At 40.9% G+C, this 25,267-nt stretch overlaps 1 protein-coding gene across 1 annotated transcript in view; it reads right to left on the bottom strand.

Moving 5' to 3' along the window:
* Nucleotides 1-11,208: 11,208 nt before the first annotated feature.
* Nucleotides 11,209-25,267, bottom strand: part of NALCN (sodium leak channel, non-selective) — a 318,494-nt gene continuing 304,435 nt past the window's right edge. The window contains 7 exon segments of the mRNA XM_081047253.1: nucleotides 11,209-12,875; nucleotides 16,136-16,253; nucleotides 16,741-16,890; nucleotides 18,248-18,398; nucleotides 21,279-21,436; nucleotides 23,420-23,535; nucleotides 24,213-24,345. Of these exon segments, the coding sequence (XP_080903379.1) occupies nucleotides 12,682-12,875; nucleotides 16,136-16,253; nucleotides 16,741-16,890; nucleotides 18,248-18,398; nucleotides 21,279-21,436; nucleotides 23,420-23,535; nucleotides 24,213-24,345 (1,020 nt within the window). The 3' untranslated portion in view covers nucleotides 11,209-12,681.

Raw genomic sequence — 25,267 nt, 5'->3', positions numbered from 1 at the left:
CCGGAGGGCTAAGTGGATCGTTCTGTGCTTTTCATATTGGTTTGAGAGCATATGGTCTTTCACAACCGTGTATTTGAAGGAGAATTGGGTGTAAGAACAATGTGGATGATGATGAAGAAATAGAAGACGGGCCAGAGCGGTCAGTAGTCTACGTGACAAATGGCACCGTTGATGTCATGATCTCAAAATGAATGTATCCATACTTAGTTGTGGGCAGGCAAAGATAAAGACACCATTGCCTCCATCAGTAATATAATAACAATGGATTAATATTCTAGAATTAACACACCAGATTTACTCATTTAGGGAAGGCCATAATATACCTCCATCACAATCATTTAAACAAATGCATAACGTGGATATTCTCTCTAGAATATTTCTGATGAAATGGCTTCTGTAGGTTGCAAATTGGTGCTTAAGAACCATTGAAAAACAGGTTCTGGCACTCATTCTTCAATTCAAATGCAAAAATGGTCATAATTATGTGGGATTTATTTATACCACGTTAAAGAATTAATAAATTGACATGGCATTTATTCCAAATCTATACGTGATGCCCATTTTGGAAAATCGATGTCAGCTCTACTCTTATAAATGGGAAAAAAAACAGAAACAAACAATAATCAGGCCCTGATACCAGCAATGGCCCATGAACCAGCGACCAGTCAATACAAGAACCAGCTGGTTCTTCCTTGTTCAGTCTTCACCTTTCCAACCAGAGGTTTTTAGGTTTCACTTTCTGTTGAGTCAATTGCTTGAGGGGAGTGAAAAATCTTCAAATACATTACATATCACTCATTTCCCTTTCCTATAGATTTTCCCCCCTCTCTCCTTTCCAGGGGCATTGATTTTCTTCCTTGGGTTTCTGAGAAAGCTTTGCTCCCCAGGCACCTTTATCTGGCTAGGAAGCATTATTCACACTTCTCCTGTGGGCCATGCAGATGTTACACCTGCTGCTAGGACCTCTACACAGTAGTCTGAATTTCTGAAGGGAGCCACTAAAAACCTTTGAAGAAAAGTGATTTAAGAACTCTGATCTCTGAGGATATAAAGGCTCTCACGGGTGCTTGCTTTATCTATCACTGTGTGTTAGACAGTGCCTTTTGTGAGATTCTACAGTTCTTCATAATTCTCTGCAGACTGGGAATAGGCTCAGAGGAAAAAATCACACCCCATCTTGAGGTATACTGAGGTGTCCTCAGGATGTCCCATTACTGCCTCCCATACAACCAACTCATTACCTCTGGCTGTGAATAATGGAGATTTTATGAATGTAATGACAGCGAGGGTGACTGAAACACTTTGTGAACATAGAGCTGAATAGCCATTATCAGAGATAATAATAGCACGTATTATTCACCTGTGCTTTACAGGCTGTAAAATAAGCTCACAAACACATCTTATTTGATTCTCACAATCTCAGTGAGAGTCAGGTAAAGTGGGTATCATTCTAATCTCACTTTACAGAAAAGAGAAGCCCTGACAGGTGAAGTGACTTGTGGGAGACCTGCCCTGTGCTCTTGGAAAACAGCGGTGGTCAAGAAATCCCTCCACTCTCTTGTTACAGGAAATGGCTTCCTGCAAAGAAGTGCTCTTCCCCTGTGATTTAGATTTGACTCACTGATGACCTCCTTGTTTCCCTGTGTCAAGGCCAGATGTAGACCCTCCACTCCCATTCTTTGCCACACAAATGATTAGCTGAACTCTTTGACCAATTGACAGAAAATACCTGCTAACTTGACTTGGTCAAAGGTTGGTCACACTTCTCTTCTTCCCCCAGGCTCCTAAACTTTGACCCTCCCTAAGCCTGAGCCAGCATCTAAATGTAGAACAACTGTTCCTTACAGCCCATCTGAAGAATTGGCTATTTCCAGGGAAAGACATTTCCTAGTCAACTATCCGATCATGCCATCCACCCCCACCTACCCACCCAGTTTGGGATGATCTTACGGTCAAAGCTTTCTCCCTAATGCTATAGTCTTTTTGAATAAAGTCCTTCCTTACCCAAGTCAGGGTTTGGTTTTTTATCTGGTGGGTCACAAACTAAGGAGCAAAGGTCCTCGGTCAGCCACGTGGTCTGACTGTCACACCTGCCAGTGTGGGTAGCTGAATTGTGTCCCTGACCCCGGGCCCTTCTGATTTCAGGCTTGGTTCCCATGGCTCACTCTGTTCTTGCAGCATTGTACCCTGTTGGAGTCTCTGCAATAAAGCTCTATCACAGGAACTGAAGAGCAGTCCCAAACAATGCCTGGTGCTCTAGGGAAGATTTATGTTGCTTTGTTTGTTCTGGCATTTTACCTTAACCTGGGAACATGTCATCTCTGTCCCACAAAGAACTGAATTAAAGGGAGGAATGGAACAGGAAACCACGTGGTAAAAATGACAAATCTTCTCAGAGGCTGATGTTTTGTTTGGGTTGAATGCCAGGGATATCAGACATTCTTATTTAGAAGTGAGTTAAAAATAATCCAAAGTAATTTGATTCTGTTCAGTTTAAAGAGCAGTGCTGAGAGCCACACATGTGCCTATAAGCTATTTAGAGATGCTGGAGATACAGAGATGGTGTCGTGTGGGGTCTCCTGCAGGGTCTCTGCTCCCTCTCCCCCCCATAAGAACGCAGGACATGGTGAGGCCAAAAAGGAACACCCATGGAGCCATCAGTAGGGGAGTCATATCACTATATTCTCGCTGGCCGCATCCGTCTCTCTGCAATCCGTTCCTGCTAGCTCAGCCACCATCTTCTTGCTAGCCCCCACTTCCATTTTTTTGCTAGCGTAGCCATGGCAGTTATATTAGTGGCCAATGGCTCACTGGTTACAGCTGACGGCCAACTAGCCACAGTTGATGGCCATCCAATCACAGTTGATGGCCATTTACTACCTGTGCCAGCACCTTTCCATGTGAGGCCGAGAGCCTGGAAACTGCTTTCTGGGGCTTTGTCCCCACAGATGGACAAGTTAGTCTTGTCCTTAAGGCTTTATGGCCTTATGGAGAGTTTAGAAGCAGGACCTGGATTGGAGAAGCAAGCTTCAGGTTTACCTCCAAACCAGGCAATCAGCACTTTAATAATTGGATAATGATCTCAGTAACGGAGTAGCTTGTTGACCCACTTCATACATTCTTCTTTTCCACAATACCAACTACAGTAAAAGGATTTCAGGTAGAAATTCTGAATTTTATAATTACATAGCTTTATAATGATGATAATCTATCAGGTTTGCAGCCAATATTCCTGTAGCTTGTTGATTCATGTGTGTGGCTACCACACATTGGGTAATCTCAAGTTTGCTCAGGAGAAACCTTCTCAATAAGCTACCCGCAACATTACCTGCTTTTGTGGCTGGGTTCCATAAAATCCAATATATTCTGAAGGATGTGATCAATAATTAGATGGCTTAAGCTCATACACAGGCCAAGAAATGAGGCATCTAATTAACAGTTAGATCAGGGTGTGAGGCAATTACAGAAGGGGAGTGGAGACCCTGCCTGGGCTAGAGGACCCCTGGATAAGGGAATCAGGGTTGGTGGTATGACATGTTGATATGAAGTAGCAGTACGACGTGAGAACACAGCCAGGACCTTCAGGCTGTGCTCATTAGGGTGTCACAGAATTCCTAATTATCTTTTGACCTGGCCTTGAGCAAGGCCCCTTTTCATTGCCCTGAAAAAGGAGTCAACGGGTCAAAAAGAATACCCGATTTGGCTCTGAAGCTCAGTGGGTAGAACACAGAAATGAGGCACTTCTGCAGCCAGTGATGGCCACGGAAAGGAGAGCCATGGAGGCAAAGGCAGGTTTCTGGAGTGGGGCAGCTTGGTGCCTTGCGCAATGGTCAGGAAGCAACGATTTGTGAGACTAGGACAACACGGCCCTTGTAATGAATCCTTGAGTGATGTTTCAGGTAATCTGTGAGTCCCACCAACGGTGTCAAGAGAGCTCAGACTCCTTCCTGTCTTTTGGCTCAACAGGAACAGAAAGAGGCTTTTCTCTCCTCTGTACCTGGGAGAGCCCATGGCTGAGTGCCCCCTGGTACTAGAGGAGAGAACTGAGTTCACTGAGACAGCTTTCCCTGTGATACGTGGCATATAGTATCAACCTGTGGCAAGCTTGATGTTCCCTAGTTGACTGTTTTGTTGTTGAGCTTCTAATGGTTCCCCAGGTGGGGCCCTATGTTATATTTCTAATGTGGAATGCAGACTGTTGTGTGGGGCGGCCAGTGGGGTCTCATCTCCCGCTCCCCACATAAGAACGCAGGACATGGTGAGGCCAAAAAGGAACACCCACGGAGCCATAGGTAGGGGAGTTATACCACTATATTCTCACTGGCGGTCGGGTTGGAGACACAGGAAGCAGGAGACACACTGTCCGCAACCCACCGTCCTAACTGCAATCCTCGCTTGCCAGCCCAGCCATCATCTTCTTGCTAGCCCCCATTTTCTGCTAGCAAAGACATGGCAGTTATATTAGTGGCCAATGGCTCACTGGTTACAGCTGACGGCCAACTAGCCACAGCTGACAGCCATCTACTACCTGAGCCAGCACCCCTCCACATGAGGCCGAGTGCCTGGAAACTGCTCTCTGGGGCTCTGTCCCCACACAGACTCTGAAAGAAAAGACAGTGAGACAACCGTCCTAATGTTCCTGGGACCAATTAAGACAGAGGAGGTGAAGACTGTACCTGTGGTAGGTGATACATCTCTCAAATCTGTTGACGCAGGTTGTGAATTAGGATTAGTGCTCTGAAAACAACCACATTCAAAACAAAGTTAGTGCAACTTCTCTCTTTCTCAATTCACTTTCCCTTCTTCCTTGTCATGCCAGAAGTTGAGAGAACAAAATCAGTTCTTTACTTGTTGTTCTAGGGAGAAAAGACAACTGGTTGGATTCTGTAGGCAGATGAGTGATCATATCTAAGTTTGTACTAACCAACTACAGGTAATAAAATGATGCACATTGTGATAGTTAAAGTAATATGTGTTGACTTGACCCGGCTGTGGTGCCTAGTTGTTTGGTGAAACACTAGTTGAGAAGTTTCTGTGAAGGTATTTTTTAGATGTAATTAACACTTAAATCACAAGGCTTCAAGTAAAGCCAGTTACCCTCCATAACAGGAATGGGCCTCATTTAATCAGTTGAAGATGTTAAGAGCAAAAAACAGGTTTGCAGAAAATGAAGTAATTCTGTTTTAAGATTACAAACATAGAAGTCCTGCCTGAGTTTCTAGCTTGCAGATATTAGACTCAACATAGCAACATCAACTCTTGCTTGAATTTCTAGCCTGTCAGCCTGCCATATAGATTCTGGACTTGTCATCAACTTCCACAATTGCTTGAGTAATTCCTCAAAATAAATCTCTCTATACATATCATATTGGTTTTACTTCACTGGAGAACTCTGACTAATACACTCATTCTGTCAATTCCAGATGAAGTTCTCTCCCTGGCCAAATCCATTGGCTAACACTCTAGCCTAGTTGTCTGCAAGCATGACATAAGCGTGATCTATTTCCAAGAATGGGGGCTAGCATAGAGACTATATTTTTTTCTCCCATTGCCCTGTTTCCTATCTTTTGTCCTTATCTTAATCTTTCCAACATACCCTTATGCTCGAAGAGTGTTACCTACTTCTATACTCTTATATCTGCAAAGTCAAAATTAAATAAAAAATGCCTAAGGGTAGGCAGATAATTCAAACCAAAAAATTCCCTTTCTTTAATATAATTTATGCGTACAACTCTATCCCTTGAGATCTTGGCTAAAGAATAATTTTCTGTAAAATGTTACTCTGCTATTTCTGGCAGTCCTTGGTCAAGTTGCTGATTTGTTTTTTTAGACGGTTTTGACATAGCTCAGAGTGCAAACATATCATCTTGTAATATGTATTTATTGCAGAGAACCCGTGGGTCTTAGCCCATTTCTGCACCTACAGGTGGGTTTGATCTTGTTTAAATGCTAAACATCTCAGTGGTTAGTCAGGCATTAGGAACACTGCTAGAAACCAGGCATCAAAACAAGTGTTGCCACTTAGTGTTATTTTGGGGTCACCAACCACATCTACAGAAAATGGAGTGACAAATACCAATTTGTGAAAGGAAGATAATGAAGCTACATAATTCCTCTTGTAGGTTGGTTGATTCTGTAACCAAGCCTTAAAAATTGACATTGACATTGCGCCACTGCCTGTGAAAGGAGAATGAGAAGCAACATCAAATCTGTCTCTAAACAACCCATCTGTGGCTTACTGGACAATGATGCCGGCCCTCTAAACATTCAAATGGGGTTTAGATATTTACTAGGCATGTACAGGAGAATTTTAAAGTTGAATGGGTGACACAGTGTTGAGGCAAAGTAATAAATATTACCTTTAAACCAGGTAAACTGCCAATTGGGACAACATGGATGACTCTCGAGGGCATGCTGCTAAGTGAAATAAGCCAGAGAAGGATAAATACCATATGATTTCACTTATATGTGGAATGTAAAAACAAACAAAAAACCAAGCTCATAGATACAGAGAACAGATTGTTTGTTGCAGAGGTGGGAGTTTGGGGGTGAGCAAAATGGGTGAAGGGGGTTAAACGATACAAACGTAGAGTTATAAAAGAAATAATTCATGGGGATGTGATGTTCAACATGGAGACTATAGTTAACAATACTTTATTGCATATTTGAAAATTACTAAGAGTAAATCTTAAAAGTTCTCATTCAGCCACTAGCTTTTGGGACCAGGTACCAGGATGTATTTTAGATTTTATTTACATTTTGATAAAATACACACATTATAAAATTTATTATTTTAAGTATTTTTAAGTGTACAGTTCGCTAGTGTTAAATATATCCATATTGCTGTACAATAAATTTTGAGAACTTTTTCCTTTTGTAAAACTGAAACTATTCCTATAAACAACAACTTGCCTATCTATCCCTCAGTCCCTGGGAGCCACCATTCTACCTTGTTTCTATGAGTTTTACTGCTCCTGCTACTTCATATAAGTGGAATCATGCAACATTTGTCCTTTTGTGACTGGCTTATTTTGTTTAGCATAATGTCCTCAAGGTTCATCCATATCGTAGCGTGTGTCAGAAGTTTCTTCCTTTTTAAAACTGAATACTATTCCATTGTATGCATATGAATTTTATTTATCCATCAACGGACATTGGGTTTTTCCAATCTTTAGGCTATTGTGAATAATGCTGCCATAAATAAGAGTGTACAAGTATATCTTTCAATTATTTACCCTGCTTTCAATTATTTTGGATATATACTCAGAAGTGGTATTGCTGGATCGTAAAGTAATTCTATTTTTAATTTTTTGAGGAACCATTATACTGTTTTCCATAGTAGCTGCACACTTGTACATTCCTACGAATAGCGCACAAGGATTCCAATTTTTTTACATTCTTGCCAACACTTTTTTTGTGTGTGTGTCTTTCTTTTTTTTGGTTGGTTGGTTGGTTTTATTTAGTTTTTTTTTTTGTTGTTGTTGTTTTTTCTTTTTTTTGTGTGTGTGTGTTTGTGTGTATGTGTGTTGATAACAGTCATCCTAAATGAGTGTGAGGTCAAGATGTTATTTTTGGAGTTAGTAGGGTGGGAGTGATACAACAGGAAAGGAGCTGAGTTGATTGGGAAGGTTTCTAGCTGTGAATTTCCAGGCTTCACTCAGGGATTAAAAGTATCAGTGTTGTGGTGGCTTTTTCCATGGACTGATTCATAAAAGTAGACCTCCTTATTAACTCTGGAAACATTGATCTTGTGTGTTTCTGAGGGTTTGAGCAAGGCTCACAATTTCTGTCCTCTGAAAGGCTATTCTGTGTATACCACTGTCAGGGAGACAGACTGTTATGGGCAGAATTGTGCCCCCTGAAATTCGTATGTTAAAGTCCTAACACCCAGTATCCAAAAATGTGACGTTATTTGGAGATAGGGCCTTTAAAGAGGTAACTAAGTTAAAATGAGGTCATATAGGTGGGTCCTAATCCAATATGACTAGTGAATTTATGAGAAGAGGAGATTAAAATACAGGCACACACACACAGGAAAGACCACGTGAAGACACAGGAAGAAGGCAGTCATCTGTAAGCCAGGAGAGAGGCCTCAGAGAAAACCAACCCTATCAATACCTTGGTTATGGACTTCTAGCCTCCAGAACTGAGATAATAAATTTGGTTGTTTAAGCCACCCAGCCAGTGGTACTCTTTTATGGCAGCCCTAAGAAACTAATACAGACCCTCAGACCTGTCCTCTTTTCTATATTGACTTCTTAAGTTATCTCATTCAGTTTATGGTTTCAAGTACCATTGCTATGCTGATATTCCTCAATGTGAATCCTTCTCTGTAGACTCCTAGCCTATCAATTCAACCACCATTATCTACATTCTCCCCTTGGAAGTCTAACAGACATCTTCATTTCAACACGTGTAATTGGTATATTAAACAAGCTCAACTCATGCCATAGTTAAAACGGACTTTACTTTTAGCTTTCCACCAACTCTTTAAAATTTATTCAGTAACTGTCCCTTGGTCTCAGATATGAACTCCTGTAGCCCACAACTTTTTGGCTCACTCTTAGGTGTAAGAAACGTTCAGTGGTCACCTTAGTGTTAAGCCTGATTTAGGTCAGGAACAGGAACCTTCTTATCTTAAAAGCCATCTTATCTTGCTTTGTACCTTGTACCTGCCGGCTGGCTTGTGGTTGCCTTAGGCTTGGAAAAGCCGCCTGGAATGTAGAAAACATCTTCCTTTGTACTTTGTTTGTCTCTTAGGGGCTTGTGATCAGCGGGCCTGGGTGGGTCTGGGTGGTCTGGACTGAGGCCTGGGGCCCAGGGTTTGGAGCTGGAGGGCTTTGTTGCTAGAGCCGATGCAATGAAAACCCCCTGAAGTATTGAAGGGGGAACAACCTTGTTTACCCCCTCCTATAAAACTCCACACCCCTTTTGGATTGGGGAGGTTATGGTCTTTTCTAGCCTGACCTCCCGCAGCTCAAACACGCCAAATAAATTCTAATAGACCAGTTTTGTCTCCCACGACTCATTCCTCTGGCTGTGCCAAACACTTAGGTAGCAAATATAATCTCGATTCAGAAACTGGAATAGTTCAACTTGAACTTGATTTACCTTCAGATCTTTTGTCTTCCACCAACTCAGTCCTGTTTTAGCTGGAAACCTGCTGTGGTGGACAGGAAAAATTGCCCACTTGACATCTGGTCAACTGGAGATTCTGGTTGGAAGGTTAGACAGCTAATAAGATTTGGGGTATGTAGCACATCAGCTCAGGCTAAACCCATCTTGTAGATTTTGTGAAAGTCTGGTAAGTGAATGAACAAATTCACTTCTTCTACCTTTTTTAAAAGCAAGAAGCCAAATGTTGGTTCATATTGGGTATGAAACTCACGCAAGATTGCACAAGGAGTAACCGGCAAATTCAGGACTTGAAAAATCTGTCGAGCTTCAAAGCTCATGATCTTTGATCTACACTAGTATTTTTCAAACTGGGTTCCTTGAAGCAGTTGGATGGTTCAGGCTGTCTTTGGTTTGGAGTGAGTTTGGGGGGTGCCTTAATTTTCCATGGCTGCTATAACAAAATACCACAAGCTGGGTGGTTTAAACCAGCAGAAATTTATTATCTCATAGTTTCAGTTCTACAGGCCCAAAATCCAAAATTAAGGTGTTGGCAGGGCCACGCTCCCCACAAAGCCCTTAGCAGAGGATCCTTTCCCACCTCTTTCAGTTTCTTGTATCCCCAAGTGTTCTTTGTTTTGTAGAAGCATCACTCCAATCTCTGTCTCTGTCTTCAAATGGTTGTCTCCCCTCTGTGTCTATGTCGTCATGTGGCTTTCTCCTCCCTGCATATCTCTCTCTTCTTCTTAAAAATACCAGTCAAAGTGGATTAAGGATCCACCCTACTCCAGTGTGACATCAGCATAACTTAGCTCATTACATCTGCTAAGACTCTATTCCTGAGTAAGTTCACTTTAACAGGTACTAGGAGTTAGGATTTTAACATATCTTTTGGAGGGACATGATTCAATCCATATCAGGGTGAGAAGAGGTCATGTGACTGGTGTTCTCTTCTCCACTCCAGTTTCAACTATGGCTGCCTGTTTTTGCCTGGTTAATATTTTGGAATCCCTTGAAGGACTTTGAGAAAGAGTATCACTGTTAAACGATGTATAGAAAACCACCTATCTATCACCTATCTACAATATGCCACTTTCCACAAAGAAACAGGCAAACAAATCATTTAACTGGATTAGAAACTGCTTTTGCTTCAGGCTTTATAATTCTGGTTTTTTCTTCTATATGTCGTTTTTCTCAGCTTGGGCAGGGTGCAAATGGCCGGTCACTGCTGATGAGTCTTGCCTTCGAACTACCACTGAGAACAGAGTGTATAACATCGGTCTGGCCATTCTTTCCATCCCTGTTCCCTTTGAGTTCTCTTGAATTGCCATATGTGCAATGCATGTGTGATCTGTTTCCCTTGGGGTTTCTGTGTCAAGCGTTCTATCCCTTACGCTTTCTCATACCCTTGAACCCATGGTATCCTTTAATTAAAGGCAATGGGTGGTATGATGACAGGATTAATATTAGTGTCTGGCCTAAGGACCAGAGTTTTCCCATCTGCGTAACGGGACTGTTTATATGTTTGTGAAAAATCAAAGAGAAGGTGGCAGTTATTTTCTTGGCTTGCTGTCTCTCTATCGGCTTCAGGAAAATAGTAGAGATGAGTCCCACAGGAATTGTTTGGCTGTTTCATTTAATTGAAAATGTAGGGTGCTATGGCTTTAAATGCATTGCTGTTCTGCCCCTTGTTCACTGCAGAATAAATAGCAGTGATGTTCTTTCTGCTGAACATCAATTGCAGACATTTTAGGACAGGCTCAGCAGTTTTGTGAGAATGAAGCTGTATTACTCAAGTGTAATGAGCCAAAATAGAAAACAAAAATCTGGTTTTTGCTCTGGCCATGTAAGATCCTTTCTGCTTTGTTATGGATTTGGAAGGTAGAGTATTCACTCAGGCTTATGGGCACAAAGGTGAAAGGAACATTCTGGCTTAGGCGCTGAGCTGAAATGAACATCAGGGACAGAGTTTTTGTTAACCAATTATAGACATAATATTCAAATACAGAGTTTGCAAAGTGCCAGCTATCTAGTGGCCCCACCCCCAACTCTACACAAGAAAAGGGTTTAGAAATGATCAACTCAAATTCTTTTACAAATCCAATATTTATTTTATTTTATTATATACAAAATGTAAATTCCAAATGAACATAAAACCAAATAAAATTCTTTCAGCTGCACTGACTTTAATTGCTCATGATCTATAGTCACAATTAATTATATAAATAGATGGTCACCTCCATGTTGCATTTGTTATACAGAAAGAATGTGATATTTGGCTATTTTAAAGAATGTTAAATAGAGAAAAATAGATCATAAAGCAACCAGGGGATGGGGTCAGAGGCTTCTGAGATAATAACTCCATTAAAAGAAATAGTCTAAACAGCAGATCGTCAACCAAGAATAATGTAAAGACCTAGATGCAATTCTACTTGGTTGACCCAACACAAGAGGCCCAATGGTACTTTGGAAGCACTTTGCATTTTAATTTTCTTGAGGACACAAATACAGTGGAATTGTGGGATTCCTAAACTGAATTCAGAGCAAGAGTTTGACAGTACCATTATTTCCATAGGAGATTTTGGTAGCAGGGGTGTCATTTGCAATGGAACACAGTGATGGTGTGTTAGGATCAACTCATAAAATACCAATTCATTTCATGATTTATGGCAAAATGGACATATCTTTAGTAAAAAATAAAGCCAATGATAGCATCACAAATGTAAAGGTTTTTTTTAAAATACGCTGAGTGGTGTAGTTTTACTCTTTTTGCTAAACTCAGTTATTAAAATGCTTTCTAAGAAACAACATGTTTACACAACTATGTCTCTCAAGTGATCTACGTACAGGTTTGTTTTAAACCAGTTAGCTCCTTGGGTCAATTTCTTTGCCTGGTACCTGCACATACAATTCTATGGGAAGCAGGCAACTATTTTATTAGAGTGATTGAGGACAGAAACTGACTTCTTTTTATCTCTAAATATTGTGTGTATATTTAAAAAAATAACAGGAGAATAAGAATATACTTTTTAAAATTCAGACTGTGTAGTTTGTAAAATTACTATTATTTTAGCATGAGCTCAGTGCTGACCTTTTCAGATCAATCTATATAACAAATTCTCCTAAGAGAAGTATTTCTAGTAGAAGTGGGAAAAACATGAACTAAAGCTATAGCTCCTGTACTATAAATATTAGCCACTTTGGGCTTAGCACTTTTTCAGGTGTAGTAATAATACATAAGAGCACAAATATACACCTTATACACCTTACATAGATAGAACATATGGAATTTTTGAATGATGTACATCTGGTGTTGGTCTAGTTTCTAATATTACCAATAGTGCCATTATTCAAATTTTCTTGAACACAGGGTAATGACCCATCATATACAGAGATTTGATAGACCAGTTTTTATGCTGTCCTATGGCAGGGCCAAAATCAACTTAAAAAACGTTATGATGAGTTGGAATTAAATGATGTATAAATTGTGGAATGCTCACTGGACAATGGAGGAAAATATTAGAAAACAGTTTTTATCACTAGACTGCCAACTGCATTGACTTCTACCTAAATATCCAGAAGGTCATCTCCACTTTCGTCGCTCTCCACGGTCAGCTGCCGGGTCCACCACTTCTTAACTTCAGAACCACAGGAAGCTGCATCAGTCATGGGGTTCACTTTGCACACCACAGATTTCATTGTTGTTCGCCCTCCAAACCGTAAGTTGACTGAAGACACTGAGTGGCTTATTGGTTTTGGGGCTGTGGAATTAACAAAAGTCCAATGAGCAATATGGTGTGGTTTTATTCTACTGCAAGCCATTCCTGAAAAACCATGATGTTCCCATCTCATGCTTTTGGTGAACAAGTCTTAGCCACAGTTGTTAAGTATGAAACTTTTTCAGCATTTGATTGTTTATATTCATAATGAACTTGAAAATTAGGTTCATAGACAACTAGCAATATCATTTGAAAAAAAGTGCTGGTTGCCCCTTGCACTTTGAGATATTTACAGAAACTAACAAACAACAACAACAACAACAACAAAACCCCACTAAAAAGTCCAATTTGGGCAAATATAAATATCATAGAAATGTGTATGAGTCAGTGTTCATTAGTATTATATGCATACATATAAAGAAAAAAAAGAAAATAAATGATAGAGTAACTGACCGTGAAGGGAGAAGAAGGGCCGTAGAGAGGGTATGGAAAGAAAGATGTGGGTAAATACAATTTTTAAAACAATAAATTGAAATGCAGCATCAGTGAAAAAGGAATGATTCAGGGACATATTTAAAATATGCTCACGACATTCATTTTTCCAAACCATGTGTGTGAATAAAGCCATGTGTACGGAGGCTTTGTTGACACACTGATGGCTTGGGGATGCGACAGTCATGGTTTTGGGTTCTAATTCTGTGACCTGTAGATGTAACCAAGGGCAAGGTCATGTCTTGAAACCCAAGTTTCTTCAACTGTGAAATGAAGAGAATGTAAGTTTCCTCATTGGACTATTATCAGAATTAAAATAGATTAAATGAGATGACCTAAAAAAAAGCATAGCAAAACTACTGCCATGTCATCCAGCAATCCCACTTCTGGATATATATTCGAAGGAAATAAAATCAGTATCTTGAAGAGCTATCTGTACTCCCATGTTTGTTGCAGTGTTATTCACAATAGGATATGGAAACAACCTAAGTGTTGTTTCCTAAGAGAAGTATGGTGTAGTTTTGTATCCATCTGTTAACTGCAATGGATGAATGGTTAAAGAAAATGTACATATATTTGTATATATACATACACACAATACATATATACATGTATACATACAAAGTTGAATAATGGTTTATTTTATATATGTATATATGTTATATATATGTATGTATGTCATATATATGTTATATATGTATGTATGTTATATATTATATATGTTATATATGTATGTATGTTATATATATGTTATATATGTTATATATGTGTATGTATGTTATATACATGTTATATATGTATGTATATTTTATATATATATACACATACACAAAACAAAATATTATTCAACCTTAAGAAAGAAGGAAATCCTGCAATGTGTGACAACATAGGTGAATCTGAAGGACATTATGCTAAGTAAAATAAGCCAGACACAAAGAAAAATACTGTATGATCTCACTTACATGTGGAATCAAAAAAAGCCAAAAATTCACAGAAGCAGAGAGAGTAGGATGATGGTTACCAGAGTCACGAAGATGGGGGAAATGGGGAGATGTGTAAAGAATACAAAGTTGTAGTTCAGCAGTATGATTAAGTTCTAGAGTCCTGATGTACAGTACGGTGATCATAGTTACCATACACTACCACATACAGAGTAGATCTTAGGTGCTCTCACCACACACAATAAATGGTAACTATGAGAGGGGATGCTCATATGTTATTAGCTTGACAGTAGTAATCTTTTCATAATGTATATGTTTATCAAAATATCATATTCTATACTTGAACTATATACTTTAAAAAAAAGTAAAATAAAAGGGGAACAAGAAAAAAAAGAAAAAAGGGAAAAGAAGAAATGCATAGCCTGACACCTAGTACATTGTTGGTACCTCCTTAAAATGCTTTTTCTTGCCCTTTGCCTCTTCACACTCAGCATGTCCCCCATAGCATGTCATTTAGTTATCACCATCTCTGACACTAGGGATACCTAAGCTTGGACTGCAGGTACTTCTGACAACATCGTTTCATTTATCCATTTAAATGAACCCCCAGAACGTGCATCTCCCCTGGGTCATCTCTTTGACTTGTCCTTCCAGTGTCTGGACCACTGCTACCGGTTTTGTCCATGTCATCACCTTATGCCCTGACTACTATATCATCTTCCAGCTCCTAGCCCTGCCTCCAGGCTCAGAGGGAGAAATTTCCTTCTCTATTCTGCTGCCAAATCACTCTTCTTAAAGCAGGAATTGCAAATGTCACATCTTGCTCAGAAACCTTTACTGGTTCCTAATAGCCTACAGGATGAAGTTGAAACCACTCAGCCTGTAATTTAAGGCTTTTCATGGCCTGGCCTGGCCACCTACTCAATCTTGTTTGCCAGCACTCCCAACTTTGCTTTAGCAGGCAGAAGCTAGATTCTTTCTCAGATTCCTGAATAAAAAACTGGATATGAAATAAAAATGATTTTCTTCTCTGGTGTTAAGTTCCACCGAACAGCTTTTAGCCTCAAAATCTTAGTTACATTGTCTTCTGCTTTGTGGAACAGACATGCTGTAGAAGAGTTTGTAACCTTGTTCACATTCTCTCTTGGGTTGGGCTCAAGAAGGGGCCCCATTAAAGAATACTGGGAACGCCCTACTTTACTGTGGACTCGGGTATTTACGGACAAAACCACATATGGAGGACTCTGGGCTGTGCAGATCATGGCACCCCCTCCACCTGAGTGCCCTCCATGGGAGTATCCTGGCTTTCCAAAGCTCCGTGTTCCTCTAGAAGAAAATTCTCTCACTCGAATAATTAAAACGTGGACAAGAGTGTGATTGTGAGGCTTAAGAGAGGAAACACATGCACTCGTCATACTGATCGGCATTCAGCAGTACTATAGCATTCACATCGTATCATATCTTATCACACTGTATAAGTCTTGTTATTCCTGCTTTAAGAATCATGGCATTTTTCTAAATGATCATATTGCTCACTCTCTCAGATTAAGTAAATTTTGTCTGTGTTTGAGAATGATTTGAATGCACACAGGCAGCCCTTTGATATCTTTCCTCTTTCATTTCTTGACCTTGACTATTATGATAGCCTTCTCAACCATGGTAGCTGAAAAACGAGCCCCAGTATGGTTCTATTTAGAGAAATTATTTTGAGGGAAAAGTTTTTAATAAGAGGATGTATTTTTCATTGTTTCACTGACTGGAAAGAACTTTAGGTGCAGAACTGTAGTTTGAAATCTAAGATCAAAAACGCGTGGATGTAAATACCTTTAAAAAGTCTCAATCAATGGAGGAAGGACTCGATGTACATACCGGAGGGCAGACGCCATTGTCCGAACTTCCTTTGGGGTTTCCCGGCATCCGCGGCGTCTTGCCGGCTTCCTCCTCTGTCTGACAGAGTGGGGCTCAGAAGCTGCTGCTGGCTGCTTGTCTGCATGGGGGAAGAATTGACCAGTTACTTTAATACCGTGCTCTCCTCCTTATCTGCACTGGCCTGGACCCTCACTGTATTTTAAGAAAGGAAGAAAACATAACAGGAAACAAATGGGAAAAACAATATGGAACCATAGTGTCCACAATGGGGAAAAAAGTGAAAATGGGTGAAAAAAAAAAAAAAAGCGCCCTTACAGAGGTGATGTTACTTCTCTAGACAACAGAATTACTACGTTCGGGTCATTAACATTATTTTTGTATCCAACAAGTCAGAATCTTTTGAATAACCTCCACCAGTTCTGGGATGGAAAAAAAACAAAAAAATCTGGATCAACATGTTCTATTTTTTTTTTTAACTTATAACAAACTTCCTATTAGAAATAGTGTCACTTTGTTTGAAATGGCCACGTGAACAGCACCAATTGATTTTTATTTTTTTAAAATGCACAGAATACCCTGCGATGAAGGACACCTCATATACCTACCTCAGGTTGCATATTATTATCCTGACTGTTAGCGTTCATGTCTTCACTGGGCTGGGTGGTCTCGATACTCGGGGGATTTAGAAACCGGCTCAGCTCCTGTTGCTGGCTCTCTCTCAGGCTGTGAATGATGCTGCATGACTGCTGCTGTTTCTATGGAAATATAATTCTCTTTCAGGAACAGAAAAATCAGCTCAACATCCTCCTGCCCCCCACCATGCAAATCATATTTTCTTCTCTCTTCTCTAAAGAACCTGTAGGCTTGGTGACCTCCTCGGAGCTTCCAAGTAAGGATCCTTAACTAATTTCCTTGGTAAGGATCAGACTGCTATAAAGAAAGGCTTAGAGACTTAGGGATTACATACTCTATCCATTTTCCTTTGTCCAATATTTGGAGTAGTGATGTTCATTGATACCAGCTTGTGTTTTATTTAAAATAGAATTTTTAAGTCACCAAATGTGGGTGTTCTGTTTTATTCCTTTTTTATGCTATTCTATGCTCATTAAGCCAATGTGGGCTGCCTCTTTCCTCTAAGTTGTAAGAGGCAGAAAAGCCTTGGGTGGATGAGTGAAACTCTCATTCTTGTCTTGGTTCTGGATTGGAGTAGGCCAACCCAGCAGGCCAATCTGTCCTGGCACACACTGGGGCCAGGGCAGTCTGGTGGCGAGCCAGCATGCCCTGTGTCCCCTCAGGGACTGTGGAAGGCAGATTTGATCCCTGGAACAAGCTGTATGGTGGACCAGACAGCTGGGTCAGCTGCCTTGCTATAGGAGGTTGGGGTTTCATTTCTCTGGATCCCTTTTCTCATCCAAAAGAAAGATAGGTTTCTATAGATGATGTTGTTCTGAGAAACAGGATAAAAAAAAATTCTGTTATAAATGTTTAGTGATTAATTTGATTCCCCCACCCCGTGTGTATGAAACATAAGTCAAAAGCTTTCATAAAATTAAACACCTAACAGAAATACCGAATGTTAATGCAGTATAAGCCAACACAGTATCTGTTCATTGATTCATGAGTTACAGAATCTTAACAAGCTTATAGTTCAGGAGGCAGCAAACAAATCATTAAACTCTTGAAAGAGATGGATTTTAATTAAAGACCACACAACATTATCAACGATATGTTGGAAATTTTAGGAGCAATTTAAAAGTAGTTTTGTAAATTTAATTGGTAGTCAATATGTTGAGATATTTGGTATTTTGAACAGTTGAGTTTAATAGAGAACATACATATTTTAATATCAATAAACTGCTTCTTAAACATTCATGCTGTGATCACATAAAAATGTGATTTAATGGGAACTACTTATGGACCCTGTTCAAGAAGATCCAGCTGAATTTGGAGGTTTGGATCATCATCTAACCATCATAAGTGGATGAAGTTGACACAGTTGAAGGGATATAAGGCTAATCACAGAAAGGTCTAATCCCCCTGGTCGTGAGGAGGGGGCATTAGAGGAAGGCTCTTGAGGAGGAAATGAACCCAAGATGCTTCTGGTTCACTCACAGCTCTGATGCGCTTTAAGCACTTTTTCAGCCACATGCGGATAGTCTGCTTGGCCACTTCCTCCTCGATGGTGTACTCCAGCTGCTCCCTTGCAAGCAGCTCCTCCAGCTGCAGACTCTTCCGGATGTCAACTGACCGGTAGGACAGCATGCTGGTGGGGGAAATACAACAGCAATCACAGCTCTGACTTGCATGGGATTTAGACTCTTAGAGATCTCAAAATCCAGAGAGGACATCACTCAACCCAACTACCGAGGCATTCTGATGCCTCCCTGACGAGCTGGATGGTTTGGGCTAGTTATGTCCTCTCTGTCTCTCTTCCCTCATCTGTGAAATGGGGATAGTCATGGTACCTACCTTATTAAATGATTAAGTGAGTTAATATTGTGAGCACTTACAACAGTAAGTGCTGTATAAGTATTTGCAAAACAAAAGATCCGGGCTAGGCCCTGGTTTACATACCAGCTGCTTAAGAATCTGTAACTTTCCTTGTAGAAAGAAGACTGCTATCTCTGTACTGTATTCACATTCAGCTCCAATTGGTGATAGTTAATATGCTTGGCTATGGGTCATGCATCCCTCTCCTTTCCCCACCCACGTTTCCCTCTCAATATATCTCATTTGTAGACCTGGATCTTCCTCTTTAATTTTGTTGGATGCAAAACCAGGATGAAACATTCACTTCCATTCAGCCCTTGGCACAATAGGCCCAGACAATGGCAAATGAAACCAACACAGCTGATGTGCTGCATGGGGGTCTCTGGGTAATAAGGCAACTCATGTGTTCAGGCTGAGGGGTCCACAGCCAAAGGAGGATGCAGCATCTTCTGGCAGGTTGGTGCTCCCTGGGGCAGCCACAGGAACTTAGTGATTGCTCAGCCCCTGCCTGCCCCTGGCTGTTCCATCTCCCTCGCCCAAATCACAACATGGCGGTCCTAAGAGGCCCCTCCCCATGCTGCACTGGTGCACTGACCTCTTCTTTGCTTAGGCTCTTCCCACCATGGAGGGAAAAGTACACTTGCTCTTCCTCTCTTCCCTGCCTCATAAAGAATCTCACCACGGCTAAACCGTTTTCATCATACACCGGGCAAGAGGGCAGGGAGGGGCCAACGATGCCACCACTGACTTCACCTGGGTCCATTTTATCAGATGTATCACTCTGTTCCAAAGAGGCTGGATATTAATTATTAATGACAGTAGTATGTCTGTGTGCCTCACTTTCAGCCTAAAAGATATTTGTCACTAGGAGAAAAGATGAAGTGACATTCTGACATCCTTTGCTATTCATGTGTGTTTTCTGTCCCACCTTTTTCTACCTGTTAGCTTCCTCCTGCAAGAAGTGAATAGAGGGTGGTAAAATTGATAACTTGCGAGAACTTCCTCAGACCCTTCCTATGCTGGTCTTTTTTCAAATTCCAATTACAAGTATATCATTTCAGTACACCTGAATGCTCCTGAAATGTGTGACACAATACCCAACATTTAACTTGTCAGTTATGTGCAACATGATGAAAATAGCTACTGCCAGTAAAGGGTTCTTAACTTTTTCTGTGGCATGAAAACCTTTGGTAATGGAGCCCATGGAATAATGTTTTAAATGCACAAAATAAAATACACATTATTTCGAAGGAAACCAATTGTATAAAATAGAGTTCTCAAATGATTTTCCTTGAAAAGGGGTGATATAGTAACATAAGTGCTTCCTTATTATTGCATTAAGTAATAACATCTAGCTGAGGTGAAATGACTACCATAACTTGGAAGTACCGGTGAGCATAAAGGATATTTTAAGATATCAGCCAGAGCAGTAATGTGATCTGAAAATATCTATGATTTCCACTGGTGACAAAGACATAGGAATTGTCAATATGATTGTGGTTTGTTGCCTGTATTCATTATTGAAAAAAATGCTATATTCCAATCAATGATTAGTGAAAATAAAGATGTAATTGTTTTCCTTTCCAAGTCCTCTGAATATTATCCATGGATTCCTGTTTAAGAAGCTGTTCTGTGTTAATTGTTCCTCCCCACCCCCCAAAAAAAAGATATGTTGGGAGCCATAAGCCCCTGTACCTCAGAGTCTTACTTGGAAATAGATCATTGCAGATGTAATTAGTTCAGATGAGGTCATACAGGAATGGGGTGGGTACCTAATCCGACAAGACTGGTGTCCTTATAGAAATGAAAACTTGGACACAGACAGGCATACACACATTCACAGGGAGAATGCCACGTGATGATGAAGGTAGAGATTGGGATATTGCTTTTACAAGCCAAGGATTGCCAAAGATGGCTTGCAAATCATCAGAAGCTGGGGAGAGGGGGTGGAACAGATGCTTGCTCATGGCCTCAGAAGGAATCAACCCTGCCGACACCTTGATCTCAGACTACCAGCCTCCAGAACTGGGAGACAATAGATTCATTGTGTAAACCATTCGGTGCATGGTATTTTGTTACAGCAGACATAACCAACTGATACAGAAACCTCACAGGAAGGCCTCAGTTTGCCCCTTTGTCCTGTCTGGGTACTCGTCAAATGTCTGGGAAACATGATTTGTCAACCAATGGGGGGCAACCATCGCAGAGCCGGCCAGGAAAATTCTTGTCAGACTCACGAGTGAAAAGATCTGGATTTTAGCTCCAGCTTGGCCACAAAGGCTGAGTATTCGGGAGCAAGTCACTCATCTCTCCTGGACAAGTTCTTTCCTTGCAAGATAAAGAGTGGGCTCGAGCTCTCTGAGGTCCCTCTACCTCCCCACTTCAGGAGCTCCTGCTTCAGTAAAGGGCACCTGGGGATGTTAGGCCACTGTGTCTCCCCCTTTCTGTGTGGGGACACGATCACTAAAGAACAGTGAGAAAGGCCACTTTGCACCTGAGAAGTGTGACTTTGCCTTAGCACCACAACGGATGTGGCATTTTCGGTTCTGGACCTACTTGTTAATTGTATTTCACAAGGCCTTTCATGATCACAGCTTCAGTTTCTGGACTCAGTTCAGCTGTATGACACAGAACTGTGAAACCCCCCTCGTACCTTAGGACATCATGGAAAGTGACATCGCCACCATTATGCAGCCGCTCCATCTCATAGCACATGTGCTTAAACAGAAGTTTGTCTTTGTCCAGGTCCACCTCCAGCCTTCCCCGCAGCAGCCGCAGCAGGAACTTCACGCGGAAGGTGGGAATCACCCCCTGGTGGCAGAGCACAGTACCTGTAAGTCATCATGAGGCCGTAAGGCTTCCTCTGCTTTCACAGCGAGATACCTGGAGCTTTTTCTCACAAGATGGCATAATTCACACGATTGTTCACCTCCCTGGAAGCTGGGGGCGGGGGTGGAGGGCGTAGGGTGGGGATGTGTGCGCTGAGAAGATCAGGAGATAAAAGCTGAGCACTTTGTAAGGCCTATGAATGTATACCTGAAGCTAATGTAATATTGCATGTCCACTGTAATTGAAAAATAAACTTTAAAATAAATTAATTGAATAAAAAAAAGCTGAGCACTTGGAGTTTCTGCCGATGCTTCTCTGGTTTTATGGGATTTCACAACCATGCAGCATTCGGAGCCAAGGAGGGTACAAAGCTCTCCAGGACCCAGCACTTTTTCCCCAAGCTTTTCTTCCCATTGTCTGTTCCACTGACTCAGCCCTGCTAGTGCGTTCTGACACATGTGCCCAGTGGGTCAGTAATGCATCAGCCCCCAACATGGAACATGCTCATGTACACGATCCTCCTATTCACTCAGTCTGGATGCTAGGAACTTCTAAATGCATATTGTGAAGTTGTTCTTCTGTGGCTTGATCACCCCTTTTCAGGTCTTCTCCATTATTAGAACAATCACACAGGAGAGAGTTGGGTTTCTGGTCAGAATAGCTCCAGAATCTGAAAATCTCACCTGTGTCACTCCCTTCCAGGCAACAAAACCTACTGTGCCAGCCAGCCTGGCTATGTCTGTGAACTAAGGTGTTGGGCAAGAGGCAGGGGAACTGGGGAGCCATGAATTCCTGTCAGTGACTAACATCTTCCTAGGTGAGTGGCGGTGCCATCTTCCATGTGTGTGTCAGAGGAAAGCAGGTTCCCGGAGGAAGCAGTGATGGACATGTACGTAGATCCAGCTGAGATGCCTGCACATGTAGGTCACTGTCTTGGGAGAAAACGCAGTGAGATGGGTGCCTGGGTGAAGTGGGGGTACCAAGCGAAGAGCAAGCAAAGGGGGTGGAGAAAGCCATGTGTGGCCGTGCAGGCCCTGACTCCAGCACTGGACACTCTCCCTTCGCCCATTCACTCAGCCTGTTCTGACTCCTTGGTCTTTGTGCCCTGGGTCAACTCCTCCTGAAACTATTTTTGGATCTTCCCTCAGATCTTCCCATGACTGAACTGTTCTCATTTTTCAGATATTGGGTCAAATAGCACTTCGCCAGACAGGCCTCATGACCACCCCTGCTCAAGCAGTCTGCACCCGACTCCAACGCCTTTCTACCCTATTACCTTCTTCAAAGTGTTTATAGCTTCTAGAAATAATAATCATTCCTTTGCTTTTTTATTTCGTCTATTTATTAGAACATAAGCTCTGTGAACACAGGAACCTTTTCATTGTGTTCACTGGTATGTCTCCAGTGCCTAGAACTGTGCCTGAGTGTTTGTTAGGATGAAGGAGGAAGAGAAGGAGGATGAAGGAGAAGCGGCTGCTGCTTTGGCTACTTCTAGTAAGTGCTGGGTAAGCTTCATGATTAAAACATTCAAATACTAAGCCCAAAATAATTCAAAATAATAACTCTCAGAAACTAAAGAACTCCTTTGTACTTGTAATCAGGATTGGAGTTTGAGTTTGAGGTTATCATCAGTCTATATTATACTGTTGTTTTCGGAATTTGAACTTCAGCCTTTCTCCTGCCCTGAGCCCAAGGCTCGCTTCTTCAGAGCTCCCTTGGTTTCCTTTCCTTGTGGAAGCTTCTGAATGCCTGAAGAAGAGGACATTCGTGGTTGGAAGGGACATGAGGATGTCTGTCCGTCTCCTCCCTAGCACATTCTGCTGGATTGTCAGTGACAGCTTTCTGCAATTCACCAATGGCCATTCAAAATTCAATATATGTCAATTGCCAACCACAAAACCATGTCTGAGATATGGCAATAAGTGTCTTTGGGGTGGGGCATGAAACGACAACCCTCTCTCCTACCTCTCGTTTATCGTCCACCATATTCCATATGATTTGAAAGTGGCGAAGATCGTTGTAACTTAAAAGCTGGTCCTCCTCAGTGGAATAAAACAAGGAGAAATTTTCCACAATTATGGCTAAAAAAGAAAGAAAGAAGAGAAAAATTGAGAAGTTAGACAATTAGGCTCATCTGTCATTTTTTAGAAAAAGGAAAACATCTATTTTAAATAATGAATTTTATCACCTACATGATAAGCCAAAATTTTTTTTTAAGTGCTTTTCATATGATTTCCAAGTTGGCATGTTTTCCACTTGGACTAAGCTGTTTATCTAGCTCTTGCCTTTCTAAAACATGAGGGTCATGAGCATAAACACACATTCTGTGTGTGTAGATATTCATGCCAGCTGGCTCTCTCTTGTAGTTGAGAGTTCCAGGGCAGTTTTTAAAGGTCGAATTGAGTTCTGGATGGCCCCATAGCTGGGTGAACAACACGTATCTTTCAAAAACATAAATGTGACATTTTGAGGCTCTAAAGGTAGCTCCCCCTGATATTTGTTCAACTCAATCCACGAGAAGAGCTCTTTTGAAATTAATGATCATAATAAATAGGACAACTCTTGAAATTGCAATCAACTGTCATTTACATGCCTTTCAAAGGTTTTTTCAGCTTCTGGATGGAGAGGCAACAATTTATAATTAATGCCACGAAACACCCACCCCAAGCAATCCAGGATAATTACTTGAAAATTGTACATAATTATCTAAGTACCTGAGTTTAAAGAGATTAAAAAATATTCAACGAACATCACTTACCTACAAGTAGATTTAGCATGATGTAGGCAATGATGACATAAAATGAACAGAAATACATAAGTGCCCCGGCATAATTTCCACAGTCTGTTGCCCAATATGTAAATTCATCTGGAGTACAAAAGGGTGGCTGGACCTGTGAGGCAGTGGGGGAAAGAGGGAGAAGAGAGTGACAGCAGAGAAGAATACAAATTTTGGTTAACTGACTAGTTAATGAACATATTCCTAACCCATGTAAAATATAATTAATTTCAAAGTAATCTCTCCAAAGCTGTATACATTGGATACATCACCTCCAGCAAAAAATAAAAAAAGGGTATTTCATTTATGTTATGCTTTTAGAATTCCAAGTTCATTGCCATTTTAGATGCGTAATGGAAATGAACCGGTTTCCTCTAAGAGATGCTTTGTCCGCCACCTCCACCAGCCCCAAATGATAAGTTATCACTGTGATGCAAACTGCGAATGTCAAACAAAAGGGCATTTAAAAGTTTTTCTCTGACTTAAGTAATGGGTTAAGATTAAGGAGGATCTGTTATACATAGCAAATTCACATTCAGCTTGTGGAAGGAGAAGCCAATAATTGTCATTCCTGGAGCATGGTTCGTTATGGGATGTTATGGAATAAAACACACTCAAAAGCCTCTGCAGTCTTCACTGGCTGAATGAAATGCCAACACCTTTGAGAAACCTCCTTGTTTCTTTCAGCCAGAGAGACTAGCTCTTTGTTCTATATTTCCGTGGCATTCAACTTGTTCTTTATTTAAAATTTATGTAATTCTGCTTAGTATTATATTTGATTTGGTACATTCTGTCCCCATTCATTCATGCATAAAGTGAATGAGCTCCTACTATGCGCTAGGTTTCTGCCCAGTATTGGGGATAGACTGGTAAGCAAGACAAAGACCTTGTCCTCCTTCATGTTCCTGACAGCTGAGAGCTGGATATTTGAACAGGTAGACACTAACTACATGTGGCTATTTAAATTTAGGTTCATTAACATTAAATACAAGTAAATGCATTTAAAAATGCAGTTCCTCATTTTAACTGGTCACAAT

This window comes from Rhinolophus hipposideros, assembly GCF_964194185.1.
Source record: "Rhinolophus hipposideros genome assembly, chromosome: 4".
In the NCBI taxonomy this organism is placed as follows: domain Eukaryota; kingdom Metazoa; phylum Chordata; class Mammalia; order Chiroptera; family Rhinolophidae; genus Rhinolophus; species Rhinolophus hipposideros.
This window is presented reverse-complemented; position numbering and strand designations above follow the sequence as displayed.